The sequence below is a fragment of the Rhinolophus hipposideros genome, assembly GCF_964194185.1.
Source record: "Rhinolophus hipposideros genome assembly, chromosome: 5".
NCBI classification, from domain to species: Eukaryota; Metazoa; Chordata; class Mammalia; order Chiroptera; family Rhinolophidae; genus Rhinolophus; species Rhinolophus hipposideros.
In genome coordinates, this window is record NC_138051.1 from 66,360,970 (window position 1) to 66,373,132 (window position 12,163).

General features: G+C 40.3%; 1 protein-coding gene across 1 annotated transcript in view; it reads right to left on the minus strand.

Annotated features, from left to right (window-relative positions):
* Positions 1 to 12,163, minus strand: part of ARMH4 (armadillo like helical domain containing 4) — a 138,357-nt gene that overhangs the window by 112,321 nt on the left and 13,873 nt on the right. The window contains exon 2 of the mRNA XM_081047409.1: positions 5,585 to 5,731. Within this exon, the coding sequence (XP_080903535.1) occupies positions 5,585 to 5,731 (147 nt within the window). The remainder of the gene's footprint in view (positions 1 to 5,584; positions 5,732 to 12,163) is intronic.

The window sequence follows — 12,163 nt, forward strand, 5'->3', positions numbered from 1 at the left end:
AAAACATCTAAAAGAGGAATGTCTAAGAGTGCACAACACACCTAACAGATGTATAATAAATGATTATTTAAATAAAAAAAATCAAAACTTTTTTTCCCCTGTTAAACTCCATTTTTTTCCTGTAAATTCTGTTTCTCTGGTTTCCTTTTCTCACTCTTCTACTTACTTCCTAGCTTCTCTAGCACTGCTTTTGAAACTTAATGTCTTCTCCAGTGTGTACACTGCTCCTTATTTTAAAGATGCAAGCCTCAGCATCTTCCTTTCTGATTTTAGTGTCTTGAATTCCAGGATGCTGCTGCGTTTGAGACAACCTTGAGTACTATAACCAAATCCCAGTGCAGTGCATTATTCATTCATGAACAGATTTACAGGCCCATTTTTTTGCCCAAGGCACAAGTATAAGCAACTGGCAATGTTGTAGACATGAAGGGCATCTTAAGCAGATGATAATGATATGGAAGAAATAAAAATATTGAAGATATAAACATTTTCCCATCACAGAGAAAAAAAAATGAAGGCAAAGATGGTTACCACCATCCTCTTTCTCCATCTTCATTTCTGCCTCCAGTCCCAGGAGGTGGACTTCTGATTAAGAAAATAAGAGACAGGCACTAGAGTTAAGAGGTAGAGAGGAGACTCTGAGATTCCTTCTTTCCCTCTTCTAGTCTTCTTTAGGAATAGCCATAAGGGTAGAAACTTTGAGGAGGTGCAGTTTGGGACTGAGGGTGATATGCCTGAGAGGTGCCCTTCCTTCTAGAAAGCTCAGTGGAGTTGGCGGCATAGAGTTTTACTTTATACACCCTGGTTCACTCACACTGCTTGTTAAAATAATGAAGCGCTTCCATATTAGTTGATGAAGAGCCATTCTCCCAAGCTGTTACTCGAAGCCCTCGCAAAGCCCTCCCCTTCCCAGACTAACTCTTCCACCACCTCCCCATCATCCCCAAGTAAAGGGAAGGTGGGTAACACCTGGTGCAGACAGGGGTCTCTTCTGATTGGTTAGAGTTCATGGCATCCAAGTATTTTTAATAACCTTCCTGGTAGAAGCAGACGGTGACATATTTAGAGTGAGTGTGAGAAAGACCTTCTCCCCCAAAAAGCCGATTGTCAGACCTGAGTTCACAGGTGGCACTTATTTTACAAAGTGGCTCCCCTAATGGTAGATTCTGGCCATGCCTCTGAGCCTGTGCCTTAGAGAAGGAAACAGAATTTGTTGCACAAATTGCCTGGAAGGCAATCCATATGCCTACCCATACGTTGGCCTTCTAAGATAAGAGAGCAAACAAGTATTCTAGAATTTAAGTAGAAGTATTGCTTAGGAAGCAGGAGTGTGCATTTGGCTTCAGAATAAGATAACCCAGGATTGTTGGAAGGATTAAATGAGGTAATGATGAAAGAACTCAGCACAGTGTCCTTAACACTCATCACAAGTCCCATCAAAACTAGTATTGAAAGAGACTGCAGACCCAGGTGATGAGGTATTTATTTTCAGGTATAAAAGCAGGTATTTCCTGAATTGACAGCTAATGGATTTTTCCCCCTTGAGGAACACCTGAGAGCAGAACTGAACCTATTACTATGCCCCTATTTAAATTTCAAGTTATAATGGAAAGAATAATCTAGGGATAGATTTTTAAGAGTGGTAGTTTTGGCATAATTCTGAAATTCTTGTAATTTCACCAAACATCTTTAATCAACAAGGCTCTTGAATTTAAGTAATTTGGACTATGTTCACCGGGGACTTCCCATTAACACTACATTTTTCCCCAAACAGAAATATCCTTAAATGGGCAGAAAACATTTTTAAATTTGCTGAGAGTATGCTATTATTTAAATGATTTAGCATTTTATGAAAATTCACTTAACGAACCAATTACGTCACTCACATAGCAGAAAATAGGTTGTAAGTGTAATAGTGTCTGGCCTGTTGCAGACATTCAGTACAGTTATCTTATTTAAGGATCTCAAAACACTTTATAGTTATGGAAGTGCATTTCTGCTCCAATTTCCTTCCTTATCAAATGAGACACTGGAACTGCAAGAGATTGCTCAATGCCAGGGCAAGGCCCATGCAGGGACACACACCTCTGGATTGGTAGTCCGGCACTTCCTCTCCTACGCTGTCTTCAGTGGCATTATCCTGTCTCAGAGGCTTGAAGCATATTTAATGGCTTGGCCAAAGATTTAGCTTTACAGCTAAGCTACCTCTGTGCCTGGGCTCCTGTTCTTTCATCTGACTTGAACATTAGTCTCGCCTTTCTTCCTCGGCTGGCTAAGGATGCTTACTCATCTTCAGAACTCAGCTTAAACATCACCTCCAGGATACTGTCCCTGATTACCTAGGCTGGGCTGAGTGCTCTTCTTCAGGCCTCCATCACACCTGGCACACCTGTCATAGCACTTAGGTTCAGAATAGCTATGTCTCAGGCACCCAATCTCTACACTGAACTGTGCTCAGTCTGCCTCGTGCGCCCCATTCCAGCCTCTATCACTTTCTGGCTTGCATCTTCCCCTTAGCCTATATTCCCTCCTCAGTTTGTACCACTCCCCAACCTGTATCCCCCTCAGCTTTTATTGTCCCACCTAAATCCTCCCCAAGCTACATACTCTCAGCATATTCCCCCACCAACCCATATCACTGCCCAACCACTGGTCCCCCCAGCCGATATCCCTCCCAGTTTGTACCCCACATGCCTGGATGCATTCTCACTTGCATGCCTCCCCCACCAGACTATATCTTCCAGCCTAGATCCGTCCAGCCCATATCCCCCTGTGAAAGGAAGAATTCTAAGACAGCCCCAAAGATTCCTGGTCCCTGATACGTACACATCATCTCCCAGTCACTCAGTCAAACTCTAATATAGGTGCTGTTGTGAAAGGATTTTGTAGATGAATTATAATTAAGGTCCCAAATCAACTGACTTGAAAAATAGAGATTATCTGGGCAGGCGTGATCTAATCACATGAGCCTTTTAAATCGGGTCTAGATGGTAGAGACACAGAAGTCAGAGAGATGTGAAACCTGAGAAGGTATATGGAAGGGGGTACATGGCAGGAAACTATGAGTGACCTCTAGTTGTTGAGGGGGGCCTCTGCCAAAAGCCAGCAAGAAAATGGGACCTCAGTTCTATAACCACAAAGAACTGTGCTCTTCCAACAACCCAAAGAGGACCTTGAGTTCCATAAAGGAACATAGCCCAGCTGACACCTTGATTTTAGCCTTGTGATACTGAGTGGAAAACTCAGTCGCACCATGCCTGCTGGGCTTCTGACCCACAGAACTGTGAACTCATCAATGGGTATTGTTTTCAGCCACTAAATTTGTGATAATTTGTTACACAGCAATAGAAAACTAACAACCCCACTTGGCCTGCATCTCCCCGGTTTGTATCCCCTTAGTCTATATCTCCCACCTTGAATCTCCCCAGGATGTATCCCCCCAGCTTGAAACATTCCACAGCCTGTCTCACCCCGGGCCCCAGAAGAGATATCCCTAGCCTGGTTATTCCCAGCTTGGATCATTCCCCAGCCTGAATGCCTCTCACATACACAGTTGGTCATATACGACCCCTCTTCCATCAATCCAGTCACACACACACACACACACACACACACACACACACACACCACGAGTGTCAGTAACACCATCACTTGTTCCCTCGCATGGCACAGCATCCTAAGTGATTTGGTCCAAGAAACACACCAGTCAAATTCATAGTCTGCATTACCAGATGGAAATTTTGTCTCCTTTCCAAGACCAGTGAGCAGGCTGGGCATCCCAAAACGAAAACTATAGTCTTCTTCTTTGCTCCCTTGAGGCTCAAGCCAATCATGAGCAGCCAGCCGGTCCCACTTCTTAGGCCCTGAGGGCTGCACTAGTTTCTCTAGCACTCTAGAATCAGAGGGCCCCTCCAGGTGGCTGAAGCCACTCCCTTTCCAAAGGAAATGAACTGGGCCTCAGATCCACTGGACAAAATCCTTTCATTTCTTTTCCTTACGGATCTGAAAATCCCTTTCCTCCTGGAGTATTACTGACACGCCCTCGCCCCTCCCCATTTCCCACCTCTATTCCAGGGCCACGCTCTGTTTCTTCTCCTTCTGGACTTTTTTCCACCTGTGCTGTCCCACCACTTACATTTGTTTTTTTCTCAGTCATGTATTCTTCCATAATATATCCTTGTAGCAGAACCAGAACTCTCTCAGCTCAGGTTTTGGTGCTTGGGATTGGGTGGCAAAAGCAGCCAATACCTTTCTTCAAAAAGCAAATATTTAGGTAAAGAAGATGGAATATCTGCATAAAAGGGTAAATAACTGTATATAAAAACGCTATGAGGTACAGTTATTACCCTTATTACAGATGAGGGAACTGAAGCTCAGAGAGGTTAAGTAAGTTGTCAAAGTGCTGCAGAGCTTGGATACCAACTCAGGCAGTCTGGCTCCAGAGCCCATCTTCTTATACACTCACTGAATACTTACTAGGTGTCAGGATCACTGTGCTAAGTAGAGTAAGTGCATGATTTATGTGACAAAGAAGAAAGAGAGGAAGCATAGAGAAAGCACTGTGTGCTAAACTAATTGAGAAATTGTCCACAGAGAAAGTGGGTCTTGAGCTAGCACGACGGGAAAATTAGGACTCAGCGTTACCAGGATGGAGCGTTCAGGTTGGGGGGAAGGAATGAATGAGGCACAGGGGTAGGAACATGCATGCTCTGGCACCATAATTTGTATAGGGGAGACATGGAACATAAGGCTGATGAGATAATCAGAGACCAGATTATGGCTACGTTGAGTGCCGAGCCAAAGAGTTTGGCCTTAATTACAAAGCAAGAGTAAAGGTTTTTGAGCAAGTGGTTAGGAGGGGAGGGACAGCTGAATATGGTGACTGACTGGACTTGGGAGATAAAAAGAAGAATTCAAAAATCATTCTAAGGCTTAGTGCTTAGGTGTCTAGAATAATTTTAGTTTTCATACACAAAATTGATTAAATTCAGTTTGGAACTGAAATTTGCCTCCTTGAAATAGTTACACATGTGATTGTTCTTTAAATTCTGTTGGGATGGAAACTGCATTCGCTCTCTCCATAAAGCAACCCAGGAAAAAATTTGTAAAGGGCCAGACAAGTGGGAGGAGTGAACAGAATCATCAGAGTTCTACAGAGGCTCCTTTCTCTAGAGGCAAATTCAAACAGTTCAGCTATGCTGTGGGCCTGCTGGCAATGAGGCCCTTGCCTTCTGGGGTAGTACTCCCTAAAGAAACAGGACAAGTGAGGAACTCAACTCTAAGGGTTCCTTTCTTGCTCTGTATGTGCACTGAGCAGGTGAGAAGTGGGTTTCTATTGACGACGAGATCAAAGCAGGTCTAATTTGCTGAAGGTATAGAAAATATTGCTGGTCAATATTTTGGGTTACAGGTTATCACTGTACACTCTCCAGCTTTTTAAAAAACACTTTAGAGGTTTTCGGAGCTTAGTTGCTGTGAATATGTAACCTAAAAGACACACTTTAACTTTTTCATCCAGAGTAAATTAGCAATGAACAAGAATGTAAAGAGTATGCCAGCCCTGGAACACATTATGCATACTCACCAAATCAGGAGAGGCACCTGGGTCCTCTTGGGTCCTGTGCTTGGCACAGGAGAGTGAACTGAGAGACATGGGAGCAGTGAAGATGTGAGGCCTGCATTGCCACTCCCATCTGCACCCCCGCAGGATACCCAGACCTGCATGATAAAGCTGAAGAGGAGAAACTTTAGAGCCAATTCAGTTCACATCGTAGTCTTGCCATACACCAACAGCATTTAGGCAAGTTGCCTTACTTCTCTGTGTCATGTGCTTATCCAAAGAAAACAAAAAACAAAACAAAAAAAACCCTTAAAATAATCTATTACATTAAACTCCATCTGCAAAGTACCTGGCACAGCACCCAAAACATTGAAGAGACCCATAACTGTTAGTTCTTTTCCCTTCCCTGCAGTGGGCAGCAGGAAGCAGTGCAGGTAATGGGGTATTCCAAAAGGCATCTGGGCAGGGCCCAGGACCAGGGAATCCAAGAGAAGGCAAGTCCTGGAGAAGAAGGCTGGGGCTGGGTGCCCCTGTGTTTGGGACATGTGTCCATAGCTGGCCTGCAGCTGGCTGGGATAGACCCACAGGATGGAATGTTCATGGAAAGGTAAATGAAATCGGAAGTGTGGACCTCTGGAAGGCACCAAACACCTGCACATCAAGTGGAAAAGAAAGAGGATTTAAACAGGAAGTATGTGTATTGGAGGAGGGATTGGGGAATACAGTAGGGTTTACAAAGTGCTGAAGGTGAGTGCTTTCAATAAAAACAAACAAAAACAAGACAGAAAAACCTTTGTCCTGAGGCCAAGATTCAGGGAGAGTCTCCCCTGAGAAAACTGGTGAGAAAAAGATAGGTGTTTAGTAACAAAACAAAGACCCAATTATCAAAACTGGGATAGAAAATGGGAGCAAGGTTGGAGCGGGGAGACAAGTTCAGATCAGGAGGACAGCTGCACCCTGGTGCTGAGTCACGGTGACCTGGTACTGAGTCAGCAGAAGACTGACCCTCTGATTGGTCCACAGGCTTGGGGGTGCAGATGGAAGCCCAGCACCCTCGCTGTGAGCCAGAGAGACAGAAAGCAGGAACCAAACCTTGGCATTAAAAGGGCAAAGATTCAAGGGAATCTTCCAGTCAGGGACTCTCCAGGCGACAGCAGGAGCTTAATTCTCTTCACTGTTTTTGCCTCACACTCTCTTGGGAGGAGTGGGGGGAGCTGTTAAAAATATAAGTGTTCCAGCCCACCCAAGACTTAATGAATTAGAATCTTTATGGGTGGGGACAAATCATGTAGATCCAGTGAATCTGATGCAAACCAAAGTTGGAAATCCAGAGGTTTAGACTCTAAACTTTAGAAGAACATTCTTCCTCACCTTGATTCTGAATTTATGTATTTATGTCTCTCCTCTCACTCTCTCTAGAAAATAATCAGTCTCTAATAAACATATGAGGGTCAGATTCTGAGGTAGGTTCAGATAGGTTAGTTTTTGCTGTGGTAAAATACAGATAACATAAAACATGCCACTTTAACTATTTTTAAGTATAAAAACCAACAGCATTAATTATGTTGTGCAACTATCACCACTACGTTCTTTGTTTTTCATCACTCCTAATAAAAACTCTGTAACCATTAAGCAATAACTCCCCATTCTCCCCTACTCCCAGCCCCTGATAACCTCTAAAGTACTCTCTGTCTCTATGAATTTGTCAATTCTATTAATAGATATTTCATATAAGTGGAATCATGCAGTCTTCGTTCTTTTGTGTTTGGCTTATTACAGTTAGCATTATGTTTTCAAGGTTCATCCATGTTGTAGCATGTATCAGAACTTCATTCCTTTTTATGGCTGAATAATATTCCACTGTATGTATATATATCACAGTTCGTTTATCTATTCATCTGTTGATAGACACTTGGGTAGTTTCCATCCCTTGGCTATAACGAATAATGCTGCAATGAACATTGGCATATAAGTATCTGTTTGAGTTACTCTTTTTAATTCTTTTGAGGATATACCCAGGAGTGGAATTGCTGGGTCATATTATAATTCTGTGTTTAACTTTTTGAGGAACCACCAAATTGTTTTCTACAGGGGAGGCCAGATGGCTTAGTTGATTAGAGCGCAAGCTCTCAGCAACGAGGTTGCCAGTTCAATTCCTGCATGGGATGGTGGGCTGCGCCCCCTGCAACTAAAGATTGAAAGCGTTGACTGGACTTGGAGCTGAGCTGCGCCCTCCACAAGTAGATTGAAGGACAACTCCCTGGAGAAACACTGTCTCCCAATATAACCCAATAAAATCTGTAAAAAAAAAAATTGTTTTCTACAGAGGCTGCTCCATTTTACATTCCCACCAGCAAGGTGTGATGGTTCCAGTTTTTCCACATCCTCAAAAACACTTGTTACTTTGTATTTAATTTTCGCCATCATAATAGAGGTGAAGTGGTATCTCATTGTAATTTTGATTTTGATTTTTCTAGTGACTAATGCTGTTTACATCTTTCATGTGTTTACTGGCCATTTGTATACCTTTTTTGGAGAAATGTCTATTCAAGACTTTGCCCAATTTTAAAATGGGTTTTTGTTATTTCGTTGTTCAGTTCCAGTTCTGTATATATTCTGCATGTTAAACTCTATCAGAGATATGATTTGCAAATATTTTCTCATATTCTGTAAGTTGTCTTTTCATTTTCTTGATAATGTTTTTTGATGCACAAAAGTTTTCAATTTTGATTAAGTCCAATTTACCTAATTTTTCGTTGTTGCTTGTGCTTTTGGTGCCATACTAAGAATTCATTGCCAAATCCAAGGTCATGAAGATTTACCTCTATGTTTTCTTCTAAGTTTTATGAGTTTTGCTCTTGTATTTAGGTTGTTGATCCATGTTAAGTTAACTTTTGTAAATGGTGTGAGGTAGGGTGGTCCAACTTAATTCTTTCCTATGTAGAAATCCAATTGTCCCAGAACCAATTTTTGAAGAGACTATTCTTCCCCTATTAACAGACGGCACCTTTGTCAAAAATCAATTGCATATTACTGTTTAATGGGTATAGTTTCACATTTGCAAGATGAAGAGTGTTCTGAAGATGAATGGTGGTGATGGTTGCACAATGTGAATGTACTTAATGTCACTGAAATGTACATTTTAAAATGGTTAAGATGGCATTTTATGTGATATGTATTTTACTACAATTTTAAAAAATCAATTGGCCATATAAGTATGGGTTTATTTCTGAAATCTCAATTCTATCCCACAGGTCTATATGTCTATCCTATGCCAATACCACACTGTTTTGATCACTGTAGATTTGCACTAAATTTTGAAATCAGGAAGTATGAATAACTCCAATTCTGTTCTTTTCTAGAATTGTTTTGGCTATTCAGGTCCCCTTGGAATTCCATATGAATTTGAGACCATCTTTTCTATTTCTTCAAAAAACACTGTCGGAGTTTTCGTAGGGATTGTGTAAAACCTGTAGATAGCTTTGGGTAGTATTGCCATCTTAACAATGTTAAGTCTTCCATTCGATGACTATGAAATGACTTTCCATTTATTTGGGTCTTCTTTCTTTCAGCAATGTTTTGTAGTTTTCAGCTCAGGTAGGTTCTCAGGACATAACATTTTTCTTCCTTGGCTTCAATATGACACACTTTAGATCCAATAAGAAAGGAATGCAACTCATAAGAAGGCATCAGTATTTCATTCATTTTGTTCGCACCCACCCTTGAGAAGAAAAGACTTATAGATCACTCAGTATTAAATCAGCATTTACTGACCATGCTTTCTGTTCTGAGTTCTAGACTAGATGCTGGGGGGTACCTGATTTCTGTAAGCTTAAAATTGTGTAACTATCAGATAGAAATCAAAACAGTGATGGTATAATGGGAAATGTTATAAAACAACCTTGCACAGAAAGCTGAGGGCACACAAACAAAGCAAAACTAAGAGCCCTGAGGGGGTTGGATTGAGAAAGATGTCAGATAGGAAGCTTTGAAGGGAGAGTGGGATTTTGCCAGTAAGAAAAAGGGGAGAAGAAGGTGGCCATTTTGGGAAGAGAATGTAAACAAAAACATAAGGCGAGGCATGTACCGGAAATGCTCAGGCGGACCACTGAGTGGTGTGTGTTCGTGGCAGGAGGGCAGAGTAAGAAAAACATGGCGATAAGTTAGAAGTGCCTCAGTAATCTCTGGTTAGTCAACCAGCTTGTTCATTTGTAAAAAAATTTAAGGCACATATCTGTCATACATTCCTTTGGAAAAAAAGATGATGCATTTAAAAAGTAATGGTGGTGGGACAATGGGAGAAATAAAATAAAGGCTGTAGAGTTGACGATAGTATTTTATCAATGTTAATTTCCTGATTTTGATACTTATACTATGGTTATGAGGAAGAATGTCCCTAGGAAATATTCACTGAAGTATTTAGGGGAAAGGGAACATCATGAGTACAACTGGTTCAGAAAAAATAATATGGTTCAGAAAAAATAATATGTATACAGATAGAGAATCATAAAATGAAAGTGGTAAAATGCTAATAATTAAAGAATCTGAGTTAAGGACATAGAAAAGTTTTTGTACGGATTGTAGCTTACTTACAAGTCTAGAATTAATTCAAAATAAAAATTATCCCCCCAAAAAGTAATGCTGTCTGTTCTCTACAATACAAACTGGTTTCTGAAAAAAAATAATTTTGGTTTAAGGTGTTTTACACACATAGAAAAGTGTTTGAAAGGACACCCCACCACTTATCAGTGACTACTTCTAAGGAGTAGAACTGGGTGGAGCAAAAAAGGATTTAAAATTTTACTTCATACTTTTCTGCATTGTTTGAAATATTTTATAGAGAGCATGAACTAATTTTGCAATTAACAATAAAACCACAAAAGACATTAAAAAGAAAACACCTGGGGGTGATAATTAACAACAGAGGAACACTTATCTATTATATGATAATGTAGAGGTTGTGATAAGGAAAGATACTTTTAAATAAAGAAAAATACAAATTTTACATAAATATATAAAGATCAACAAATATAAAGGTCAATACATAAGCTATTGTTGGTACTTAGTGGGAATTATTTTTTTTATGTCACTGAGAAGCTTTATGTCAGAAACTGAGAGCTGAAAAATCTTACCACATAGTTCTCCCAGCCTGGTCCTATATTAGTAAGGGAAATCAGAGAACTCTCTTAATAATTTAAGCAAAAAGCCCACATCTTCACTTTAATTACTGCCTACATTTTGCCGAAGCTAAGGTTGTTTTTTGTTCAGAATGACTTCTGTAGGCTGACATAAAAAAAAAAAAAATTATATCCTGTTGTAGTTTCCAGAGCCCAGCACACGATTTAACTGAATTAAGCATTCATTAAAATCATGCATTTAAAAAGAGAGATTCAGAAGTTCCATTTATCGTATGTGTGGATGAAAGGGGAAATATAAAAATGACACCAAGCAACCAGTACTCAATTTCCTGCCTCTGGCCCCAGAACAAAAGATCACCAAGTCATGCTTTCCCCAGGGTCAGATGTGGCTTAAAACAGAAGTGATGTTGAAGCATCATAAAACAAGGCGTGCATGTGCCATCTTTCCGGTTCAGGAAAGGGCCAGAGGAGTCGGGTCAAGTCTTAGAGCATCATTCTCTGGGGAATATCAATGCCAAGCTCAGAAGCTTCACGTGATCAGGGCTCGGACCTTATATACTATTTTATACTGTTGTCTTCCAACTCATTCCTCCCACTTCTGTATCTCACCGTCATAGTCCCCCTCCCCGCCCCCCCCTGCCCCCCCCCTCAAGGACATAGATACAGAAGCAGAGCCTTATCTGTTAACATCCTGGGTTGTTAACTTCCAAGACCTAGCAGAGGAGAGGAGGAGAGGGCTGGCTTGACTAATCTGTCTTACTTGTGATACTTTAAATGAAAACATTCTTCTGGATGGGTTCTTTTGTATTCAAGTATTATACTATCATTTGAGTCGATATATTTTGAACTAAAATATGCTCAGTATATAAACCCTAGGCATATAACCTAGGTTTCGTCTTCTTTAACAAAAGAAAAAAAAAGAACTATAAAATAAAATCCCCAATCACAGGTTGAAATTTACTTCACGTTTTTGAAATCCCACATTTCAATGATCACCAATATGCCTTTTAAAATGTATATTCTATAGCTTGACATGCATGTATCTATTCAAAAATTATTTTTTAGTGTCACTATAATGTTGAAAAAAAGGTATTCCCTGCCTTTAAGAACCATATACTCTAATACTTTTTTTTTAATTTTTAAAAAGAGGAAAATAAGAAATCACCTAAATAAATCATATTATTCTACCAAGTAGATGATAGATTCTTTGGGGCAAGTTTGCTGAGTGACACACAAAAAATAAAAGAAACTTGCTCTCAAAGAATTGTCTTGTGTTGGGGACAATAAAGTCGGCTTCAGGTTGAACTATACTCTATGGATTTCTCTAGCCGTTTTGTATTTTGTTCTCCCCTAATATCACTTCATTTTAACAGCATTTTCTTTGTGTTAAGGTATATTCTGAACCAGAATAAATATTGGGAAAAGAGTGTCTTCACTGTAAAACAACAGAAATAAGTTTTGAGTA